Source organism: Homalodisca vitripennis, chromosome X (assembly GCF_021130785.1).
Source record: "Homalodisca vitripennis isolate AUS2020 chromosome X, UT_GWSS_2.1, whole genome shotgun sequence".
Lineage (NCBI taxonomy): Eukaryota > Metazoa > Arthropoda > Insecta > Hemiptera > Cicadellidae > Homalodisca > Homalodisca vitripennis.
Window position 1 is genome coordinate 143,087,746 of NC_060215.1, and position 27,012 is coordinate 143,114,757.

At 31.6% G+C, this 27,012-nt stretch overlaps 2 protein-coding genes across 2 annotated transcripts in view; both read right to left on the reverse strand.

Annotated features, from left to right (window-relative positions):
- Positions 1 to 6,859, reverse strand: part of LOC124369957 (V-type proton ATPase 116 kDa subunit a1-like) — an 88,535-nt gene extending 81,676 nt beyond the window's left edge. The window contains 2 exon segments of the mRNA XM_046828183.1: positions 167 to 343; positions 6,653 to 6,859. Coding sequence (XP_046684139.1) covers positions 167 to 343; positions 6,653 to 6,769 — 294 coding nt within the window. The 5' untranslated portion in view covers positions 6,770 to 6,859.
- A 6,155-nt stretch (positions 6,860 to 13,014) lies between these two features.
- LOC124369958 (leucine-rich repeat protein soc-2 homolog) overlaps positions 13,015 to 27,012 on the reverse strand; it is a 30,414-nt gene continuing 16,416 nt past the window's right edge. Inside the window, exon 3 of the mRNA XM_046828184.1 lies at positions 13,015 to 22,868. The gene's annotated coding sequence lies outside the window, so the exon portion shown is untranslated. The remainder of the gene's footprint in view (positions 22,869 to 27,012) is intronic.

Genomic DNA, 27,012 nt, shown 5'->3' on the forward strand with positions numbered 1-27,012 from the left:
CGCAGGGAACATGAGTCTCTTAGTGCAAATGGGTTTAACTCTTCACAGCCAGACTCGGAACAGAAGTGAAGTTTTATTACAACAGAGGTACCCGCAGTATAACATAACTAAACCTGTAAGTGATACGATAGAAAGGAAATAAATACAATAGTTTTACAACAAATACCTCCAGATCTATCATCTCCCGAGGTTGTGGAGCTTCAGGGTTCTCCCCGGTGTCCAGCATAGGAATGCCATCTTTCTTGATTTCCTTCTCCAAATAGCGAAGTTTTCGCTCCATCTCATCGCAGCGTCGCACTTCATTAACGAACTTCCTCTGGAATGCATTCACCTCAGGGTTCAACTGGAAATAGTAAAAACCCAGCATAAGTTATCCAGAACTGTAGATAATTTTTCAAAAAAGCGAATACCATCCACTGACAGCGTGAAACCTGCTAAACAAAGAAAAACCTGGAATTTAAACACCATAAACAGTTTTTGCAAACTTATATGCCTGACTACAAGGATTACTCAAAACTATAACTTGCCACATTGATTCAGACAGTTTGATAAAATGTTATATCAGTAAAACAAATTGACTAGTCCTATCTTCAGGAATGAGTATTCAGCAGTCTGCGAAAAACCAACTCTCACAATTGGGATAGTGACAATCGCATATGCGTACAGTTGCATTAATTCTAATGCACAATATTCCTACAACCCCAACTATGGTTTGCTTTGTGAGTAAATCATGGTCCCCCACTGTGAACCAGAATATCAATGTAGTCTCCCAGCAAAATTCAGTTATGTTCATGAATTATGAAACAAGATCAATAGACATTAACCCTTGATGCATATACCATTGCCTGAGTGGTGTCACCACATATGTGGCATATTGAAATACTTTCAGGTTATGTAACTTTTAAAAGAATGAATATTATCAAACTGTGATAACATTCAAATGGTAGCAAGGAATAAAAATAAAACTTAATTGATATCACGTTTTGTTAGTTTTGCTGTATAAACCCTGGATTTGGTAGACAAAAAACCTGCAATGGTAGACACAAATTTTCTATTTGTACACATAATCATTTAATTTAGATAACAAATTATTGAAGTAAAATAGGCCTTTACAATATTATCAATGCTCTTGTTCAATACATTATAGGATGTTTTTATATCCAGTTTAATATTTTCCTTGGTTTCAAATCAATATTATATTTGCCTTTGCATATAAAAATCAAAAATCTCTAAAAAGTAATTTTCAAAGTAGAGCATCATAAAAATACAGATTAAAAATTCAAATATACCAAGTGTGTACAAGAATACTTCTGTACAAAAAGATGAAAGAATTATATTTCCAATTTTTGTTTTATTTCCCCCAGAATTTTATGATTTTAATTTTAAATTTCAATTTTCATCGTAGGCTTAATGTGGAAATATTTATATGTGTGTAAATTATATAAATAGTGAACTATTGCGAGTTGAACCAGAGGCGTCAAATCAACGTTCTGTTACGGCTTTGTGTTTTTTGAGCGTAAATACTAACAAGCACTATCATTCAATGAACAACTATACATAAAGTCAAACTATGATACAATTTCAATTACTCTGGTAAACAATATTACGTATTTAAATTAGATTCATATTTAAATTAGATTTCTAGTACAAAAGTTTTTTTAAGAAGACTACTGCAAAACGACTGGTGACTACTTGTTTGCCATAGGAGAAATATTTTTAAACAACTATTCACTAGTCTTTTGCCAGACGAAGAAATGATTTTAATTCCCCCACAGGTCCTGTCAGTAGGACGCTATAACAACTGTCACAGATATAATTTATTTGTATTTATGCGCATGTTAAATACAATGTACAACATCAGCGTACAATTTAGAATAATACAGGAGTTAGTTATAAAGCAAAATAAGGACAAAATTTAATTGAAAACATTTTTACATAGATTTTGAAGCATCATCAAACAGTAAAAGTAATAAGATAATGAAACATTGTGCTGTTTTTTTTTTTTTTTTTTTCTGTAAAACAATGTTACATTAACAGTAACAATGTGTAAAACAGTGTCACTGCAGGGGATTGTATTCCAATTATAAATTAAACATTAATTTAGTTAATTTATGTTAACAACTAGAATCAAATTTCTCTTAAACGAATTCTAGAATACTTGTCTTGTGTTGATACTCACCCACATGCACATAGGCAGTCATGCAGTGCAGACTTCCTTATCTATTTCTCTTAATCTACATTCGGTTTTTTCAACATGAGTAATTGTGGTCATTTATCAGAAAATGACAATTTCGCTATCTGTTCTGTATACTCTATAAATTATTACTTAGGATACGGTAAAGCCTTGGAGCGTAATTGGACTAAATGGGACAACATCTGAAGTAGAGTGGATGAATGTGATATATACAGTTTATCTTGTGTTTTTTAAGTTTTCTTGAATTTATCTCAATATATAGATTTTTACTTTTAATTGATTTAATTTTGTATAAGTTAAGTAATTTTTTTGTTCACCATTTAAAGCATAAGTTAATAATTTACCATACACGTATTAAACTTTTGTTAATTTACTATACATTATATGTGGTTGAGTGATAGAGAGGGTTTCATACCCCTAACTCCGCCTCTTTGATAAAGAAATTTTTGAATTTCATTTCACAATATGCAACAATTAAAAATTCAAACAAATAAACGAATTATCTGAATAGTTGATTACTAAAATAAGAAATAATATAATACTATACCAATCTTTGTCAATTTAGTTAATTAACTATAGTAATACTTTAATTAACAAGATTACTTTATTCAAGTATATAATATTTCAAAAATAAAGATAGACCATCTAAAATATAACATTAGTTTTTTTATTTTCTGAGTAGAACTTTAGAAAATTCGATTTTTTACCACTTAAATTCCACAAACTCCAAATTTCTCAGAACTGCCACACTTTTTGGATCTGGCAATATTTTTGTGATTAACAATATTAGCAGCTGGAAAGATTATCTTATCCCTCCCCCATACTATCTCTTCATGTGACTTTGACTTCCATTAGTATTTTGTTCACTTAGTTTTTAAAATATTTAAAAATTTCAAGTCCTCTGTACCCAGTTTGACAATATTTCCTGAGATATACTTTTAACCTATTACAGTAATAGAACCATTCACTTATAATAAGTACAAGTTCTATTTTGCATGCTGTGTTTCTATTAGACTCATTTTCATTTAAAATATTATCAATGGTTTTATTTGTATGCTCAAAAACTATTTTTAGTAATTTTCTAACATGCAACCTCCCTCGTTTCGTAAATACTTGTAATATGTCTTTTTATAGACAGAACTTTATCTGCAGATTAGCCTATTTAAATTTGTTTATTCTAAGAGACATTTATTCAAACTAATCACAGGTCTTTTAAGAAGATTTCCCATTGGAAGGAATATCACGTAATTAGTGTGAGATAATTCCCTTTGCTCACGAGTCCAGCGAGTTGGTTTGATCTCTCATTAATTAATACAATCATTGCTGTTGACAAATCACAAGATCAACTAAGTAAACAGCTCGAATCCACATTCTTATTTGATTTCAAACAAGTTCTTGTTCTCTGTAGATCTCAAACCAAAATTAATAGTGCTAGATAGCAGCTACAGTGACACTGACAGTCGGATAAAAAAGCAATTCTGAACCATGTTTATTATGGTATGTGCTGCAAATAGAGAAATATTGGTAACAGTGAAGGTAACGGCCGGAGTGGCCAATCAGAATTTCAATGTTGTTATTGTATTTTGCTCGTCCTCCTGAACAAAACTATATATGGTTTTAGGGGGTGCAAATCACAAATAACTATGTTGTTTAATTATTGAAATAGAAATATCATTTTGTGATTATATTTGTGTACTGTGCTTCTTTTTATCTATGATTTTCAGCGTTCTACGCCTTATAGAGAGTATGAGTTCATCATATAGCCTAATTGTGTTTTATTTCTAAATCGAGAAGGTATTTTTATGTGATCGGAAGTTAGCCTACCTGATAGTTTGTAAATAGACTATACGTACACACAAAATTACGGAGTTATGGTTACGATAGTATTGCATCATTATTAAACTATTTTTTGTTTTTTACACTATTTATTTGTTTGTAAAAAGTTTAGTTAAATTTGTTTGCATTATTTTCAAATTTATTTTTATTCGTACCAGTAACGAGATTTGCGTTATTAACCTATTGCAATCGTCCTTCTTGATAGAACAATACAAGGTTTTATGGGATGAAAATTATAAACAATGAATTTTAGAACATTAAAAGTAGAACTAATTTTCTTACAAGATAGTAGGAAGTTATGGTTGGGTGAATTTACAATATTTGTTTGCCAAGTTGCGTTTCATAGCTAGCAGTAATGACTGGAGGGATTCGTGATCAGAACCTCTACAATTTGATCTCTTAGTGATAGGTACTACCTCAAGGGAATCAGAATCAGAATCAGAATCAGAAAAATCTTTATTCGATTGTTACACATGGTGTACATGAATGGCGACACATGATTAAGAAAGTAAATGGTTAAGTTTACTAGATATGATTTACATTAGTATCTAGTTACAAGATAGTAGGAAGTTATGGTTGGGTGAATTTACAATATTTGTTTGCCAAGTTGCGTTTCATTGCTAGCAGTAATGACTGGAGGGATTCGTGATCAGAACCTCTACAATAAGGGACGTTTTTCATATGTCGCCATCAGCATGGGGCATGATAACTGGAGACACTTGTGTCAGGCCGATACAAAATTTTATTCTCAGACGGTGTAAATAAACAAAATCATCTTTTATTTAGGTTAATTTCCCTTGTTTTCACAATTTTTGTTATTACAGATTATTTTTTATTTAACGATGGGGCAACGGCTAACATCAGCAGCTACCAATACGTTTGACTCAGGGTCACAAAAAAATACCGTGACATCCAGAACAGATAAAAAAGGAAATATTAATCTGTGTGAGAAAAATAGTTACACTTTTAATGTTATATAACTTCATTATTTGTCATTTGCATCACTTGAAACCTTATATTGTTCTGTTCAAAAGGACGATAGGAATAGGTTAACCTTATGACTGGTGGGTTTTTCCTCGTAAGAGTGTAATAAAAAGTGACTTGGGTTTACTATATTAGATGTCTTATGAAAAACAATCAATTAAACTTTTTTTAAGTTTTTTTTTTGTATTTATACAGAAATTAATCTAATTGTGCACAAAAGTTATTATATTTACAAAATATGAGAATAAAATAAAATATACTAAGGTACAAGTTAGGTACAAAATATTAACAGTACACAAGTCTCATCAAAAATCTTTGGTGGTATAAAAGGCGCGAAAACAGTCGAACACACAAAGTGAAATGGCACAATCCCGGCAAATCGTGTCCCGGCGCCGCTGCTATCTGCACATGTGGCATGCTCTCTTTGGCTTGTCCTTCTTATCTGTAGCAGGGATGGTGGCGGAAAAATGCCGAGCAGTAAGTCTCAGGGGAGCATCTTACCCAAATTTTGTCTGTAAGTCTTTCTCACACCATTTTACGTAATCAGTAATTACACAAACAGCCACGTTTTTTACTCACGGTAAACACAACAAAACATTTACAATTAAGGCAACCGGTAACGTAAAAGTGAGGTAACAACCTATATTCATTACACAAACAGAAATAGAATCAGCTGATTACTTGGAACAACTGATTGAATACTCTCATATGGCCAAATACCGTCAATTGGGTCTGAAAGAAATAAATAAAAGAACAACTGCCATCTAGTGTAGACAAAAATTACTTGAAACGGTTTCTTATTTATTCCGCTAGATCACATTTGTATTCAGGCGGGAGATTATTCATCACGAAACATTATGAAGACTGTTTAGCATCATAGCACTTCCCGCACGGCTATCAGGATTACTGCAGGCGGCACGTAGGACGCTTCCAAATGCATTGCGGGATTACTAGTTAACAAGAAACTCGTCTTTTGCCACTCCGTCCATTAATTCCACATTTAACGAAATGTTAATTTTGTTAATTATTTGGCCAAGAGATTGCAGCATTTCCCAGCCATAACAAGAAAGGGATTGAATTTTATAACTCCGCAATATAGTGGGCCAAACGTAGTGGCCTAACGAGCTTGACTGAAAACAGCGAGGGTCAATAGGTATGGCCCGCCGAGCTGAGGGACAAGGCATGGTCATAAATCAGTGACCTGATGCAGAGAACAGCCATGGTCACCGATGCGCCCAGGCAATCTGAGAGGTCAATCACATAAATTTAATGCTGATCCCAAAGGGTTAATATTAAAAACTTTCCACTTGAACATTCAAGGAAACAGGTGAAGTGTGTTTTGTGAACTAATAGCTATATTCCAATTAGCCTAAACTATTCAAAATTAGGCTGAAAGTTGAATCATAAAAAAGTGAATCATTTTTTTGAGATATTTCTGTAGGCTATCATATCTGTGAACTCCCCCGTCCACTACAATGGACCCAGGACAATCACTAATTGAAGTCCACAGTCGGCTTCTTAGGCGCTGATTTCTTAGACAGTATAAAGATATTAAACAGGATATGCTAAAATCTGAGAAATATGACATAAATATGCTACATTTACATGAGGTAATGAAAAATTGACTTCAAAACTTACATCACGAAACTGAACTAAACCAAGTTCACCTAGCTCCGAAACACAAGCATACGCTGCTTCACTTTGGAGAAATAACTGACATAAAGTCATTTCTTCACTTCTAAATAACGAACCCATTTTAAATGTTAAAATGTAGGTCCTATCTACACTCCAACTTATATTCTTGCTCAATCACACCAACACTATATTGATCTGCTGGTTACGACGACAGAGAGTATGACAATCGTTCAGGGTTGCCAATAAAGAAACGAGACTTCCCTTCAAATCGAAGTAATGCAGGAACCGAGAGCCAATAAGTTGGCATTGTATAAACAATCCAGTTTTACTACATACATTACTATATATGTATTTACTATTGTTTCATGTTACTTTGATGGCAACGACACTGCTCAGGTCTGTCTGAAAATATTCCTTAATGTAGTATAATGGACTTGCTGCCAGCCACGACTTCAGTCTTGACCATAACTCCCGGAATTGCAAATTCCTTATGTTGAAGATCAAGAATGCGCATTTTCACTACCAGAAAACAGTTCCTTGTTTTGTTCAGCCTACAACAAAGAATATTTATATTGTGTTTCACATATGTGTTATGAGAATTATTATCTGCTCTTTTGGCCAAATGATACTTCAATTTCCTTGACGTGTAAACGATACAAGTAATGACTATTATTTGTCAGGATATTTAGTCTAAAGATGATGGCCAAGCAACATTCATAGTAGCTTGAGACTGTTATTATTTTTAATGATTTCTTCTGTATAAGCAAAACATCCATAGCTCACTACGTGACCCCATGGTATCATCCCATGACGAATATGACTATGAAATAACGCATTGTAAATTGTGGTTTTATATGCTTTTCGGTAAGCATGGATTTCAGCTCCCTCTGTAGAAATGTCACTCTCGATAGCTTTGAAAACAAATGGTTCTCCGGACTTTTTCAGACAGCTTTGAATCTAAAACAAACGCCATATGATTCAAATTGTTCAGTAAATCATAATTTTTACGGCTCAGGCTACAAATAATGTTTTATGTCTACTTCAACTAACACAAGCATATTTTCAGACATCTACTTAAAAGCCTTTTAAATGTTTATTCAGCTAGGCCTTCAGCCATTTGGTGAACTCTCCCACTTGCGTACTGGTGGCATCTGCAAAAAATATCACTTGTAGCAATCCAAAGGTGTTTATCATTGCCAGAAAATAATAGGGGCTCTACCTCTGAGCCTTGCTGTGCACTGGCTGTGTTCTACATGCAGGGGTTGTGAAAAATAAATATTTATTACCTTGGACAAGACCCTGTCATCTCCTTTCCTACGCGTTTCAACGCTACCAATGTAAAGTTATACACGTTATGGGTGGGTGAATTTTCAAACACCATAACCTCCGTTCCCCCCTATAAATAAGTCATCCCACAGAAAACTTGGCATGACAGGCATGACACAGGCTCTTAAATCAAGTTATAACGGCTATGAATAATTTTAATGAGTGAAAAAGCCACATCCCCTTTGGCAGGATGGCGGATAGTAAGAGGTTCCTTTATTACCAAGAGCATTCTTTTTAAACTTGTGTAAATGTTAATCAGTGGAGGTATCACGCCTCCGATGATTAAATTTCCCCAAGAAATAATTTGTTTTGACCACAAGGATTAGAACCACTCAATTCAAAGACACGATCATAATACGATTCCCTCGACCCGTCACTGCCAGCTTAAGCCTAATATTTCCCAGACCTATCTTATCTGGTCTTGATTCAATCCGCACTAACCACAGTATTGAAGTGAAAAATGAGAGGATTACATATACAAACCGTAATATGCCCTAATACGTATCAACCAGTTCTAAAAGAATCTTATAGCGGTTGGTATTATTATTATTGTTGTTGTTACTGACTGCGCTATCAGATGGGCTTCGAAAAAAAAACAAGAGTTCTTTAATTTGTGATTCCATGGATTGTTTTTTTTCTTTACTAAAGCAAGCTGAGTAACACTTAAATTTAAAACTTCCTCTATGGCAGATGGCATGTATAGAGATTGTGAGAATATACGATAGGATTGAAGCAAATTTCTAAAACTTCTTCTGACACAATTTCACAACATTTCCTAACCTCAAAGTGCCATGGCATAACTTTGGCAGTTTTATTTTTAAACCTTGCTGAGTTCTTCTAGCTCGCTCTGGAGTTCACTCACACACACATACACTCGCACGCGCGCATTGCTCGTCATATTACAATACTGTTCTTCTTGTGACTTAGGAACTAGGTGTATTATGTCGTATTTACGATATAATATATACCTACTAAAAAACTAAATTTATTTCTGTGGATATTATAATACTCTTCTAATGTACTGGGAGGACAATGTTTACAAATTTAAATTTGGCTGAAGACCACTTCAAAAATGCATCTTTTTCATGTTTATATTAAAGAAATTTCAACAGTCCTAGCTGACAGTTACCAAACTGATTTTCTTGGAAGAGCTCTTAAGTTTGTATGGTATCTCTCCAGGGCTTGCGGGCACTAAAACATGATCATGACCTGTGTAAGCCCATGGGGTCAGTGTCGACCCTCTTTTAGTACAACGGTATGCTAGGAGGGACAGTTTATCTGCCCCATATTCTAGGTATATATGGGTTAATATTTGTAATCGATTAAATGTCTAGAAAACCAGCAGATCATGTTGACAGCCAATCCTCAATACTCTTGAGTATATGTTATGTTGGTTGAGAGACTCATTAATAATCTTATTTTATACATCCTTTTATACTAGTTTCCTACCTGTTCATGTCTTGTGACCTGATCCTAGCGGTAATATTGTTGACTGAAGCAACAGAAACTCACAATACTAGTTGCATCCATAAGTGTCTAAACAGCTTACAATAGGCATGGAAACAAGTGTTTATAATGAAAATTTGTCATATAATTCTATGAACTCTAAAATTCTGAGCTAAACGAAACAAAAGAGAAACTACTGAGCTAAAGGTTCAGAAGCGATCTTAGTAAAAGTGAGATCGATTAATGAATATTGTAATGTTGAGTTTAGCTCCAGTTAACCTTCTTTTTAATACAGCATCTGGTATCTGATGCTGTCTCAGACTTGAATCCTGGAATTTGGAGTCATGTTCGTCTGAAGAGATTCAGAGAAAGTCTGTGACAAAGGAGCTCAAAATGAACCTTTACTTCGTTTTGAGGTGCCCTGAGATGAGACAGTGATATTGCCACTTCACCAATTTATAGGTGTCTCTGATGTCGAAACAATGTAAAGGTTTGTTTCTGTGTCACAGACTTTCTTTGAATCTCTTCAAACAAGCACGATTCCATATTCCAGGAGTCAAGTCTGAGACAGCGTCAGATACCAGATGCTGCAATAAATAGAAGGTGGAATGGAGCTAAACTCAACATTCAAATTGAATCAACCCTTCCTACCATAGCTAAATTATGTGTTTCATGAATTATAGTACAATTTTGTGATAATAATAACATCATCCTTGCATAAGCCACAAATAAAGTCAATATGATGACTAATGCATACAATAAAAATATTTTCCACTTGAATTGCACATATTAATGTAGTACTTAACAACATAACAAGGTACAGTGCCTCAGAACAAGACCTTTGGACATAATAGTAGGGTTCACTTAAAGAATAATGGTATCAAACAAATAAAAAATATATAAGAACTTTAAGATTAGGCTAACGTTATTTTAATAGGGCAAAATGTAGTCTTAAAACCACCATTCAGTACTAACGGCTAATCTCCCTCAACATTTTGAGGTCACGTTTGTTCTGGAAACTACAATTACCGAAATAATATAACAGAAACAACTATAGAACCATTTTTTTTTAGAAAGAGTGATTATTATTTGAGGCATTTAAAAAAATTATTAAAATTTTAAAAAGTTATAATAATGATAGCCTAAAAATTTGTAACCCAACTTATTTTCATTTTTTATTATTGTAAATAGGTGTTGCAATTCGGTCTTGGTCAAATATTTACACGTGTTTCAAAGTGACAGACAGCATGGTATAACTGATTTGTCAAACCATTTAGCTGTTTAAAATGACTAGACAGATGAAGCAATGTTCTGATTATTAATATCTTAAGTGTCTTCATCACAAGATTAGTCGCACTTCAATGTAAATAAATGATAGCTCATATGAAATAGCGAATTGGGACATTTTGTCAGAATATCCAAATTAGATCATTTTACTGTTCAATTTTGAAAATAAGGCTCACCATTTCTGTCCATACTCAGATTTTTCCTTTCATGTGAAACTTTTCACATTAATATATACTATCTGGCTAACAAAATATTGGGTTGTTTGTCAGAGTGGTTGATATTGAAGAAATAGTTTTTTTGTTCTGAAACCATATACATTATTACTTGTAGATTTGAATTAACTGAGAACTGAGTTACCACACATAATTTTTCAGACGGTTAAATTAAATATATGTGAAAATCACTGTTTTAAAACATTTCATAATAAAGCCTTGACATATTTATATTCACTCTTTAATCAAAATCAATAATGCATTTTATAACTACCTTCCACTTACAGACTTCTGCAGGCAGGACGACTTATAGAAAATTTCAGTTAATAATGAAATAACCGCCTTTTTCTATCTTTAATAACGGAAATAAACCGGTAGAATTATTTTGCCTCTTAACCACCCCAAGTGTGGAAGGGCAACTCAATTTTTCAACTTAGAATTGCATCTTGTGGTCCTTAAAATAACATACTAAATAAATTCTCATTTACAGAAATACATCAATGCTGTTCTTATACAAACTTGTGGTTATTATAAATTTGGAAAGTCACATTACGGTTAAAAAAGAATAGTACCAACTCCAAACCATAATCGACATTTTAATTAAATAAATATTTCTGTAAACAATCGCTTTAACACTTGATTTTTTGGTTGAAATATTAGAAGATTTCCCCTTCTCAAATGTGAGAACTTATTTTTTAATCCAAAATTGAGAACATTATAATGTAAAATACCTGTAACTTGTAAAATAGGACAAGTTGAATTAAAATTAACCATGATTTGTTTAAAAAATTTGATATCAATTTCAAAAAGCTGCAAAAATGTCAAGTAATAATGGAAAAAAGAAAAATAATTTGGAACCTCTTTATTACTGACTAACAAAATAACTCTTTACTTATCAAGTGCAATCATGTACATGAATTTATATTTACTTTACTTATACTTACTTACTTACTTTACTTTATTTATTTATTTTATTTACTTTCTTTATTTATAATTAATTTTCTAATTTAATTTGAATGTTTCTTGAAATTGGTTTGCTTCAGTCCACGTTTTGAAGTGGCTGGCTTATACAGCTGAAAATATGTTTTAAATATGTTGTTTAACATGTCTTGATATTGGAAATACTAACTAGGATACGTACCACGGACTTGGGAAATTGAGTATGGAATGCTTGTTCTTTAACTGTATCAGGAGCAGTTGTTCTCCAAGAGCTAAAATGGTATTATAATTGTATAGTCAATACTAAAAAGTACACAGTTTACTATAGAGGTAGAGATGACAGGATATACTAGGGAGTTGGATTTGCTATCAAGAGAAACCTGGGAAATACTGATTACATTTGAGGTCGCGAATGAAAGATAGTAAATTATTAGATTAGGATGTAGGTGAATATTTAATGTAATACATTTTTATAATCCAGCAGGGAATAATCGTGATAAAGACAAGGATTAGTTCAATGAACTAATGGGGAAAATGGTACCTGACATTCCCAGCTACGATATTAACGTTGTACTAGGGAGTGCCAATGCTAAAATTGGGAAAAAAGAGTATATGAGAAGAAAATGCAGGGATCAGAGCTGGTAGTTTGAATGATAAAGGAGCGAGATTACTCCGTAGCCAGTCGCTCCTAAAAAGAGCATACTGGTCCTAGAGAAGATGCTCAAGTCTACATAGGTCTCTAATCAATCAATACATCATATCTTTATTGCACGCAACGCATATACAATGTACAGAATGGAATGGAGAGGCCAAAAAACTACTCAATTTCAGTAACTAAGAAAGCAAGTAAGTGTTAGGTCCTAATAACTAAAATTTCTGAATTAATTTAAAAACTAATTTAATGCATTACTTTGTAATGCTATTTACCACTGCCTCCACCATACGATTAAAAAATTAAAAATGTAAACACAGCAGAGTATGAAGACTAGTCTATTTATAATATTTTACTCCAAATTAATCTATAATTTAAAAAGGTAACAAATAAAAGATTATTTAAATCTCTTACACATTTGTCCTGTAACTCCCAAGGGGATTATCTCATATTAATTGATTGGTAAACAAACAACAAGGGTGTAAATTAAGACTCGTTGCACGTAGTTATTAAATGTTCATTTATTTTTTACATATTTTCTTATACAACTGGACAGGTATTTGTGATTACAGTAAAATAATGTAAACTTACATCTAAATGGTAGAAAAAAATAGAAGTAATTAGCAACTCTAAAACCAAATAAGGGGGCAGTTTCAAAAAGTTACTATTTTAAAAGTGCTCAAAGCAAAAACTAGTTTGAATAAAAGAAATGTGGAATTAAACTTAAATTCAAACCAAACAACATGATTTTGAAACTACACATTTATATAGTTTGACACAATAGACTTACATTTCACATAGAAACAAAAGATAAGGCCTATAGAATTAAATACAGTTCTCAACAAACTTCCTCTGATATTTTGATCAATGTAATCATATTTTGGTTTTTACAAAAGGCTTAAAACAATATACTTAATTTAATTAGCTATTTTACAGAAAATTAAATTTAATTAAAATATTTATTTGTCATACACAGTTTTTGAGGTAGTTATACAACTCACAGTATTAACCTTGCACTCCTCTAGAGTTAAACTCGCCAATCACACCACACTTTCAAGGTGTACCTCCAGCAGATGATTATACAATAAATCTGACCAGCCAGGTCATTGTTATTGGAAGAGGTTTTTCCTTGTGGTGTGAAGGCTTTGATTTTATATGTACTCCTAGCAGACAATTATCTTGTACAATACATGTGACTAGTCAGTTTGTAGTTGGTAGGGGCTTCCCAGTGGTGTGGAGGCTACTATTTAATAATTACCTCTAGCAAACAATTGTACAATAGCCAGTTTGTTATTATTGGGAGAATTTGGAAGGGTTTCCCAGTGATGTGGCGGCTACTATTTAATAATTACCTCTAGCAAACAATTATACAATAGCCAGTTTGTTATTATTGGGAGAATTGGGAAGGGTTTCCCAGTGATGTGGAGGCTACTATTTAATAATTACCTCTAGCAAACAATTATACAATAGCCAGTTTGTTATTATTGGGAGAATTTGGAAGGGTTTCCCAGTGATGTGGAGGCTACTATTTAATAATTACCTCTAGCAAACAATTATACAATAGCCAGTTTGTTATTATTGGGAGAATTTGGAAGGGTTTCCCAGTGATGTGGAGGCTACTATTTAATAATTACCTCTAGCAAACAATTATACAATAGCCAGTTTGTTATTATTGGGAGAATTTGGAAGGGTTTCATTTGCGGCACCAGCCATGATTGTTGACTTTCTGTACGACCATCAGTTGTTATGTCAACGACCATAGGTTTTATTTGTCTTGTACCGACAAGAATGGACAAGAATGTTGCAAATAGTTTAAAATGTCATCACTAGAATATAGTTAAACTTCTATTATACAAACGTACAATAAACCTTCTCATACAATAAACCTGACAAGTTAGTTTGTAATAATTATAGGGGGTATTCGGAGGAGCCTTCTGTATGGAATGAAGGATATAATTTTGATATAATGGGTGAAGCCTATAGTTACTTTTAAAATTAAATTTTACAACTGGCTCTTGCTATGCCTTTATATTCACTGGATGAGTTTTTCAATGTGTCAAATATACATTTTTAACAGCTGTAAACCATTATGTTTAAGTTATAGGATTGTAAACACCCTACACTTAAAGTATGTTTATTTTATTTAATAAACTTGTTAAGTCTGAAGAACTTTGTTGACAAGTCTCAGCTGGCTGTACTGTCAACTTTTTTTAATAACTCGTAAGAGTTCATATGACAAATAAAGATTATTTATATATTTGGTAACTAAAACATTAGAACCTTTGGAGGAGGTAATAGTTTTTGTACTTGCTTCTCAGCATTCAAACAGTGTTAACCGATTGGATGAGATGATGAACCTGTATCAGACTGTGAATCTGTCTATAAGTCTGTAATGATAATCCCAAACAGCAGGCGATAATTGAAATGAAAGGTCATCTGAATATACCGTCCTGACGAAGGGCATAAAAAGGTCATCGCACTGGGCTGTGATCTGGGACATTAGCTGCACAGAGGTTAATAAGATTCCAGTTTCTTGGGTTTTCGGCAAAATTCTCCAGCCATGTTACCTTTCCTTATGATATTTAAAACTTTACTGTGTCAGGTGACTTTGATCTTAACAAAAGAAAAGGAAATAAGCTCTTAAAACTTTCCTCTACTACATCAATGCCAATGTTCATCACCCTCCAAAATATTTTATAACAACAGATTTCAAATTTACAACAGCTGGGAAATGCAAAAAAAATTATCAAAATGGTAGCACACTCATAAATCTTGACAGATAGAAGAAACAGCCTGGATCCCACTGGGAAGCACCTCCTAATGTATCCAAGAAACCATCTTTATCTGACCCTCCTTTTACCTCCACCTTTCCAACTTGTACATCCTACAACCTCAATTAGGCTTATTGACAAAACATAAGTTTATTAAAATATTGCTTACTAATACCATATATAATTATGTCGTAAAGCAAGCTTCGAGGGAGATAGAAATTAAATTTGGTACACAAGTTATCAAATATAGTCATACTGTTGCATATTTCAATGATCACATATCAACAGAAATTTAACAGAATATGTATTATTGCTGCACAATTATTTCTAGTTAAACTCCTACCCAAGCAGTATCAGTGAATGGTAGAGAATAACTGAACTAGGCTGGAATTGTTAGTTATGGGTTGGGAATAGGAGGGATAATACATGGTTACAATGCACTCGAAATAGTTACAATGCAAGTATAAATTAGATAAACAATAAGAGATCAGGTTTCCTTTACTTATACAATGATGTGCTTGTTGAACTCAACCTGGACCAGATTGCAGGTTATCTGATCTAGCATTACTTCATTTTAAATTTGTGCCTCACATTAAGCAATAACAAGATAATTTTAAAACTTATAACAAGTTTGCATGTATATTCCATGAATCGTTATAAAATAACACTAGGGTAAGGCTCAACTTCACTAGCCTTTAAACATTAAATAATGTTATAAAAATAGACGATCAAGAGAAAATCCCAACAACATTGATCAATTAGAGCATAATTATTGTCCACATTTCCTTCTACCTTTTGTGACTCTGTCCTGAATGAAATCGAAGTGAAAATTTCAAAATTTTTCATCCTTATTTTCATTATAAACAAATTGAAAACACAATTATGAACGTATAATCATTAAATGTAGTGTCAGTACTGAAATTCTCCATGTTTCATGCTGTATTATCCTTGTAAGTATTAGGTATGTTTTACTTTGTCCCCTGACTGTCAAGACTAGACATTTAAGTGTTTTTAGCTTTAGATGTATTAATCCATCTTATGAATCATAATAAATTCTCAAGGCCTTCCTCAGAAAACAGAGACAGATTTGAAATTATTTATTACCTATTAATGTATATCATTAATATTTCATGTACAGATCCATGATACAGCATAATGAATATTAAAATGTTACTACTGCATCAAAACACAGAATCATGATAAACTTAAGATCTTTTTTGAAACATCTGTAGAATCTGTGATAGTCATTAAAATAAGACACCATTTTTGCACCCAAACCCTCCCCCTCCCCACTGCATCAGGTACCACCCGACCATCGAGGGTTCAAATATGGATACTTTCGAGCACCATTGTACTACACATAATAGCAAGCAAATATTTTCAATTTTCAAGCCCCGGTATTTAATATTTATGAAGATTGGAGAGTTAACAGAGTTATATTGCAGTTTTCCAAAACTGGTAATAAAAGCGTGCAAAAATAACTTGTCTTGAACATATCTAAATGGCTATGTTTGTAAAAATTCCTTGTCGAGTTTACGTTCTACACGATCATGAGTGTTGTTAAAGAAAAGGGCGTATTCCTTTCAGAAACATCGTTTCAATAGCCAGTAAGTAAATAAATGTGTATACAGTAGTTTACGTGGAAAGTTTATGTTTTGTAAAATCCCAAAATGCCTAATGCGTCGAAAATAGGAATCATGTGGGATCCTAATTGTAACTTTAATGTTTTAACAATTCTGAACGTGATAAAAATTGTCATTCAAAGTATCTTGGTTCTTGTCAGATTTCCACAATTAAGACGCTAAATGTTTAAAACAGTTTTTCAGCAGCTTTATACAATTACACATCAAGAAATAAATTTAATAATATTGAGAAAATATTTGTTTTAATACATGAAGACACCAAGCATAGGGAAATTTTATAACAAATTACCTAATATTATAAAAAATTAGCAAAGTGCAGTTAAGTTTTAAACTGATTCCTCAATATTACCACTACACTTGATAGAAGAATATTTTACTAAATGAAACTGAGAACTTTGACATTTCTCATACATTTTCTTTATAAACAAATTTCTAACATAATTATGAAAGTATACTTATTTAATGTAGTGTTAGAACTGAAACGCTCAATGTTTCATGAGTATTATCCTTGTAAGTATCGATTACATAAATTTTTCCCAGTCCCTTCCTAAAAATAATCGCAGATATGACTTGGTGTTAAGACTTCTGTTTTAGTTCTTAATATTAATTATTAATAATTGACATAATTCAGTGTACCAATTGTATTGTGGAATTATGAATAAAGATTGAAATAAATTGAATTGAAGGCTGAATCATTAGACCTGGCAATGTTGCACTTGTCCCTGGTTGGGATTTGGCTCGTTTATAGATACGCTCTTTTACTTATTATTACACCCTAAACTTTTTATGTACCACAGCTAACTTCAAAATTGTAGTCTTCAAGACGTTATCTTTGTGCCTTATTAATGAACGCAATTTATATATATATTTGTGTATGAAACTGTTTATTGTTAGAATACAAAACTTTTACCATGTTAATAAAATCATACAATTCAAGAAAACCTAAAGTTGTTATTCTACCAAAAAATAATTTTGTATTAAGTTCTTAGGCAACTTAATACTATGATATACTCATAAGTCCGTTTTAAACAAGAATTTTTTTACTGAAAACAAAGATTAATAGATTGTAACGGTTTTGTTCATATTATTTTATATAGCCTCAACAACTCCCTCGACCCCATGTTTTATGCATAACAATGGTGTGTTGAAAACTATTGTTTCATACTTGAGTGTTTTGTTGTTATAAGAGTGTTGAGTTAATAATATTGATTGTAAAAAACACTCATACTTTTATTTGATTTTTTATATATTAGAGTAGTCTAGCATTAAAAATATTTTGTTTGAAAAAATGTTAAAGTAATACACCAAAAATATTGTGTTCTAATAGGTAGTGTTGCAGAAATTTTAACACAAATGTTTTATTTTTTTTTTTAACTTTATTCTGTTAAAAAAGAGTATTAAAAATCATGTTACTTCCTGAAGGTGTAACTCATGTATATACAGTGAAATGTTCACATTTTTATCTTCAGCCATTTTTATTACGGCCTGATTAAAAAATTGCTTAAATTTCCTACTTCGAATGCCTATTATTTTACGTGAAATGATAAAAAAAACTTATTCTGTATTCAAGAAAAATATCTTAAAAGTGCTATTAATTAGACAAAAACAAATATTTTCCTAACCCAAAATTGATAGCATCATCTTAAGCTGCAAGTTGAATTATTCTAAAACGGATGTGGAGTTTGGATCGTTTCCCAGTAACCATCGCTTATATCAGTAGTGGTTTGTTTGTATGCCATTAATGATGCTTATGAAGTCCCTATTATTGTTCAGCAGGAAATCGGTAGCTAAGCCAGAGGTAATTACTAATATAGGATGACAATCATAATTGCCTGTGAATTTAACTGCTATATTCCGTGGTTCTTCAAATGATGAAACAATTATACTGTCCAATCTAATTACTATATTCCTTTTACTACATTTTTCTCATGAGACAGATTGGTTTTGTTTAATTAGTTAGATCCTAACTTGAATTGTGTACCTAAAAAGAAAAAAAAAAATATGTTTTAGACTGATATTTTTTACTAATATTATCTTAATAAGTGCACAGTCATATTCCAATTACTACTTTAGTATTACTTTCCAAAATCTATTTAGTTTGAATTGAAATATAACTTTTGCACTAATATTAATTATATTTATATTACATATACACACATCACATTGAAATGCTGTGACTTCCCACTTCTTAATTCCCAATATCGTGTCTTCTGTAAGACCACTGAACACGGAACCCATTCTTTACATCACACGGAAATGGTAATCTTTTTCTCAATAGACTCTGACAAACTTGAGTGGTGTTTTCTGATTGGAGCATTACTACATGATATGGTGTGTCTGAAATACACTGATCTAATGTTGACAGTTATATTAAACCGGTTATTTCACAATCTTTAGAATATTGTTCTTTTTTTACAAACAAGATTTATAAATAAACAACACTGCCCACTACACTGGCTGTTTTATTAGTACTATACAATTTAAATAGAAGCTATTTCTGAAATCTTGGTACTTCTTGAATGTATCATGCACAGAGTATCATCCTTATCGGTTTTAAGTTTTTGAATCTGAAATAAATTTGCATTTCCAGATTTTTTTTTAAGTGTTAAGGTAAATGATTTTATGACTAATCAAAATCAATTAGATTTTATAACTAAATATTCAAGAGTATGCTGGATTAATAGTGAAAATTATAATGAAGTTTTTCTGACTGATGTGTGTTACAGAACCTTGTGTAACAAGTGTTTTGGAGCACTTGGCTTCAAGTTTACACATGATAAATATCTTAATGCTCCACAGAAAATAAAATGTATGTGCATGAATTATAAGAACTATCTGGCTGGTCACATCCTAAAGATTCTTTTAAATAATCAAACAGTTTGGAAACTCTGATAACACGTTTTAAAGAGCCAGATATTTTCAAGGTCATCTTGATTTTTATCCTGTAAGATCCATGCTAAACTTTACACCATTTTTCTCAACGATTCTGTTTGTTAATTTTTTTTTAATGTCTCATGTGAAATGTATAATATATGCACGCCATTGGTTTTTAGTTTTACTTGACATTTTAATTCACATAATTCAATACTAAAATTTCCAATTTTTCCATTCAAAAGCTTAGCTCCAAAAAACAAAGCTAAAAAATATACATATAAAAATTAAACAAAAAGCCAATATCACTTTTATGCGTATAAATCCTATTTTTCAAAACTGTGAGAGAAAAGTAAGGGACAATGGTTTAGTACTGAATCATTCTTAAAGTATAAAGCAATATTGTCAATAGCCAGGCTCTTTTAAATCACAAATTTACTTAGTTTTTTACAACTGAATGAAAAAAACATTCATATGATCTCTTCAGTTTATAAGTCCATTCAATAAATTGTTTCACTAATTCGTAAGTTGGAAGTTTTCAAAACTTTGAGATGATATTGTAGTTGTGAGGATAGTCATTTCTCAATAGGCTCCCTCCAATTCTACAATGTTACAATTCATACCCCAACACTGTTTAGCCCATGGTATGAAAACAACATGACAGGGAGTGATTTATTGACATTTATTTCCAAAATTACAACATATTGACATTGCTGGAGGAAACTAACATACATAAGACCAATTTGAATTCGATTCTAGAAACGCAGTACATTACCCAACACTTCAATATTGAATACAAAAATACTATCAGATGTCACCTTTGCAGAAGGAAATGTGAACAGCATCATTGCACTTTCCAAAGTATTGTTTAAAACTGTAGAATAAGAATAGAAATAATTCACACTGTAGGCCTATGTATACAAAATGGCAAGTAGCTTAGATCTTAAGGGAAAAAATTCATACAAACAGTAAAAAATTCTATAAAACAAGTTTAATTGAACGATGTTGCTTGAAATATTGAATAATCTCAAGCTAATATAAATAGTATGGTATATAACATTGCACATTAATTACATACAACACCTTAACGGATCTGTATTACATGTAATCCAACAGTACTATATTTTATTATACATAATACATAAACATTACTTCCTATTATGGTACTCAATTGATAGAAAAGATTGCACCTCAAACTGAAATCTTTACTTTAAAACATTATTTCTATTAATTTTAATCGTACATTAAGGTATATTAGAAAATATGAAATAAAAATATGTTTGATTTGTACACTTTTATTATACATTTTTGTACTTTTCCTAACAAATTATTATTAAATTGAACCTACTTACCTTACAGTAGTACTCCCCATCACGGAAAAGATTTCTTTATGAAATTTACAGTTTGGACTTGTACTATCAGTTTTCCTTTCATATCAGTTTTTCACAATAATTCAAAACAGATTTAATAAAATATCATTTGAAAGCAGTACCTTGATGATCATTTTAATCCTATGGTCCTTAACACATGAAAAAGTAAATACGAGGATAAACTTTAAGATGAGCTAAAAATTATGACACTACACGTAATAACATCTATAAAGCAATATACAACAATACATATACAAGCTTAGTTGTTAACAACAATTTTCAACAAACAGTTAAAAAAATGGCTACCCGTTTTGATAAATTTAAAAAAGGCAACATATGATGTGTAATAAATAAAAGTAACAGTTTTAAAATGGAACTTTGAATATTATAACAACACGTCTGTTGATTTGGTGTGTAAATAAAACTTTATAACAGAATATTGTTAACAATAAATTCAATAGATATCAAAGTATTAATAAGCCAAGTATTGCGTTTTATAAATAAAACAACACGCCAATAATTTTAAACACTCATCAATTGTGTCAGAGTTTCTGATTGTTTACACGAATAATCACTACAAACATGGCACTCAACAATTAAATTTACATTTATTTAAACTGGAATAAAACATATTTGCTAAGTTGTTGCAGCAGCTGTTTTCCAGATGACTCGGAAAACTATAATTCATTGTGGATTCATAGATCAGACGATTATTAAGCACCTTAAAAATACTACTACAGCGACCAAAAATACCATTTCACAATTATAAATTTAACATTTGACGATTGAACAACATTAATTTTGGTTTCAAAACAAAACAATGTGTCACAAAGGTAATGTTCAACAAGTTTGTAACAGAATAAAACATTAAGAATTTTAAGGATGAACATCAATATGCATAACTATTGCAAAATATTTGCTACAATTAACCATCAAAGACAGCTAACAAGACAAAAATACACCTAACACCTTATGAACTACTCATTTCCAAGAATAAGCGTAAGGGTTTTATTCAATTTCTAATTCAACAAGAATTTTCCATTTGTATTTTATGTACAATACGGCTTACCCTTAAGTCAACAAGACATGTACAGGGATAGAAACACACTTCCAACACACTACCAACTTAACAATAACAAAATTCAATTACAGTTTATCTGCAATCACTATAAAAAAGGCTGAAAATAGCAGAAAATATTTTCACTAAGCGTTAAAATTTGATTACACTATCTCTGCATTCACTTTTAAAAAAGGCTGAAAATAGCAGAAAATATTTTCATAAAGCGTTTAACGAAGTTTGGAGCAAAAAGTTGGAGAGTGTTATCGTCAACACCAATACAGGTATACATTTTTACATCCAACAAATATAAACAGATATAAACACAATTTTCTCAAATGGACCCATGCACTTAGTCGTAATATGACCGATTGGATAAATACTTTTACAATTAAGCCACTCAACTGCACAACATTAACACATAATAAATCAGTTTGGCTCTAGAAATAAAAGTGTCACTGAACTAACAAAAACTCATAAAGGTAATCAATCAATACTTGGTTGAATACTAAATACAGCAGGATTATAATCTAGAACTAAAATGCATACACAATTATGTGTTTTGGAAGACTTTGTTGAACTAAGAGATCGAAGGAACTGCCTCAGGTCGGTAACTGAAGGTGCACTGCTGACGTTGCTGTGGTTCTATAACAGAAAATAAAACTACTCAGCCTTCTGTATAATTCTTACAACTGATGACACACATAAAAATGTACTGAAAACATGATCTCACCTCTAAAGGCGTATGAAATTTTTGCAATGAAGCCTATTCCATTAATTTCAAGAATCAAAATGGAAAAAAAAACTATTTTCAACTAAGCATGGTTTTAATAATGTTACTACAGTATTTCATTTCAAGCTGGTACTAGTTAATCGAATTCATGGTCCATCTTAAAAAACTATTCCTGTATTTTGGTATGAACAAATTTGACAACCAAAACACAGTTAGAAGATTGCTGTTGCCTAGTATCTACTGTGAGCGATAACTGATCATGTTGTCTCCACCCACAATAATACAAATTATTGTATCAAAGATTCGTGACCAATAAAAAAAATCATGTTACAGAAAACATGTGATCCGAACACATGATGTATATGTGTGGGTGTGTTAGCTGAGTTTGTTTAAAGATCAGTGAGAAGAAAAATAATCTGTGTTTAGTGAATTGTATGTAAGAATTTACCTATTCACCAGGTCACAATTTTATGGCCCGAAAAATTAAAGGTGGGTTGCTGCAACCATTAATATGTGTAAAATTTACGAGCAAGGTGAAAAAGGACTGAGATTAAATCTAAAAACAGAAAATGGTAGCCTAAATCAAAATGGCAGTGGTAACAGACGTTACTAAATCAGTTCTTGAAAACAGTGAAAATAAAGATATTTTTTCAGAGGTAATTTCCCTGAAAGAGGATAACTATTATGTGTTATTAGACAAATTTAATAATATTTGAACCCAAGACTGCATTTGTCTTCAATATAGTAGAAAGAAAATTACTAAACAAAAATTACAAACAGTTTATAAGACAATTTTGTCTTTTAAGTACTAAAGCTTTAATAGTAAAAAACAATACACCAGTTGTTGAACACAATTTCTTGTAGTCTGTAGATGTGTAAATATCCATTTCTGTATAAAGATACAAAATAAAAAAATAAAATTGAGTTAAAGTTTTAAAGATGGACTGGCTATACTGGCTTCAGTGACCATTTGTTCTAAAATTTTTGTATAAAAATGGCAATGTCTTTAAATTACGTATTAACACATTTTGCTGTTTACAATTAAACATTTTAACAAGAATACTTCAAGTTTAATTAAATATTAACTTGTTTGAAATTGTTTTGTTATTTTATTTCTCTCAACACATACAAATATTTTGTACAAATATTTGAATTCTTCACTAATTCAGTGCAGTATACACAGGATGTGTGAAAAATACAGGTAATACATAGGTTACACTAGCCTGCCAAAGGTATATGGTACAGATGTACTTGGGAGAACATAAAGTATACCCGTATTATTATTTAGTTCTCCTGGAAATGATTCCTATGTTTAACCTGTCAGTTCATTTTACAGTCATGTTCCTAGCTCTATAATAAATTGTATGTGTATAATTAAATAATAATTAAACTATTGGTTTAATTAAACAATTCTTAATATCTTGAATTGATGACCACGATAACAAATAAGAAGACAAAAATACAAGCTCGCTTTTTAATTATGTGGTTTAAAATTTAGTTGATACATCAAATTTAAAATTATTTCAAACAGTAGTTGTTCAGATAAAAGTATTAAATTTATTTTGTATTATTCAAAACTGTATAAATAACACGTAACACAGACAAGATTCAAGAGGTTACTTCAAGTGTATTCTAAGATACTCAAACGACAGTGTTAAAGAAATGATAACTTCACCAATAATGCATCTTGTTTGACTAGCGGAATCCATAGCAACAGCTTTAACTGCCTACACAAAGTACAGTAAGACACCCACTCCACGCTTTATATAACTCGAGTCATATCTTGTTGAATGTAAAAGAAGTTTCAAAAATTGCAGAGTTACTGTACAGAAATGAAGACTCTATATTTAACTTTGTAAGATTGTACAAATTCACCGCCTCCAAACCCCCTTTGTCTTCTTTGGACCATTGTCAAAATTAATTAATGATATATTTCGCCAACTTCTGTTTCTCGTATGTATTAAGGATCTAACCTTTTCAGTCTCAGATACAACAATCATGTATTCTGATGACACAACGTTTTAAAGTATTGGCAACGATTTAACTGAACTTAATTTAATTAAATAACATGTAATTTCAGAAGCCTCCAACTGATTTAAGAGCAATGCTTTTCTTTAAATTACATAAAAAACTCAGTGTTCCATTCAGGTTAAGGCCGACTGATGATAATTATGACTTTCACAGTACTTTATCTAGTAATGTAAGTAGTTTCCTAAATTCTTAGGAATATTTACTAATACAAATCTAAATTGGGACAAGCACATAATAAATCTGCTAAATTATCATCAGTAATATTTCTCCTTAGGCGACATACTCAATATGTCCATTACAAATATATCAATACTGCTTATTTTGCCTTCTTTCGGTCCATTTTTAGGTATGGACCAATTGTATGGGGGAAATGTAAAAAAATTAATAATACAAGGATACCGAAAATGAAAGCTGAGATTTTGAATGGCCGTTACTTAAAAACTATTCAAGATAACTGAACGATTCAAACGTCAAATCGAAGTTGAAATAACTTAGTTTTGTTTTCCTTGTAGCATGGGAAGAAACGTTGACCTTAGTATGTGCAGAACAGCTAAGCGGTGGCAGCCTGCTATTGTAACTGATATGTCTGGTGCCAGTTGCGATTCAGTGTTTACGGTGCAACAGAAGGCATAGAGTATTCTGTGGTTCGCAGAAATGAAATCGGTTGCTAGTGTGCAGCGCTGGTTTCAAGTTACGTATTGAGGATAACATTCCCCAGATGATAAAAGTAATTCATCGTTGGTTTAACCAGTTTCGTGACACAGAAAGTGTGTTGGGACATTTAACTGGCCGGCCAAAAACAAGTGATGAGAAAATCTACATTTTGCATGTAATGTAATGTAAATATATGTATATTATGTAATTAATACATAGGGAGATTATTTAATCATTATTAGAAATAGATATCACCATATCTTAATTTTCCCAATAATATATGACTTTCAAATACAACAAATTTTATATTTAATCTTTCCAAAATTATATAAATATCTCCATATACATGATACCTCTACTAACTCCCTGAAAAGGATGAAATAGATGATACCTACTACACTGTGGACAGTGACTTTTATTAAATGGATACCCCATGTGAGAATAGTACATTATCGAAAATTATTATCTTCTGACTGGATTATTAGACCAGAAAGAAGGTATATTTCAATTTGTGAAAGAAGGTTGATTGATAAATTTATGTATCACTGGATTGCTACAAAGATAGGATAAGTGGATTAATCTTAAATACTCAAAAACTAATGTTATACATTTTAAACTGAACAGTCACAACCGTCATTCATCAAACCACAAAAAAACGATGTAGCTTAACGTTGTTGAATCTTACAAATTTCTTGAACTCTATTTGGATCAAAACCTGAAATGGAATTACCGTATTAATTGTCTAGTTAATAAATATTAGTCTACGTTATGCTCTCAGCATTCTGCCACCGTGCACATCTTTAGAAACATGCAAAGCAATATATTGTGGATCGGTTTTAAGATACAGAATTTTTGTTTACAACAATGCACAAAGAACTGTAACAAATATTGATTACACAGAAGTGTTATAATTGGAACAGATGCTGAAAAAAAATAAAAGAACTAGTTGTCGACCATTATTTAGTGGACAGTCTGATATATTGACACTAACAGGATTATATATTTATGAAGTGATAAGTTGGTGTGTGATAGGCCTAGTTTATATAATCAGTCTATCTCCACACACCGGTTTAATACAAAGAATAATTCAAAAGTTCAGTGTCCACACCTTAATTTCTCGTTATTTGAAAAAATCCATTATATATGACTTAAAATTTTAACAAAACCCCTTCCTATATCGCTTGTTTTGATAAAAAACAAATGTTAAAGGCTGTAAAGGATAAGTTAGTGAAGGAGGCATATTACTCCTTGGATGAGTACCTGCTTGGTAGCTGTAACTAATGCGCATCCACCCATTTTTAGTAGTTTTTAATAATTTTGATTGCATCATCTGTCGTGAGTGACAGCTGTATATACAAAATGTATTCTAGG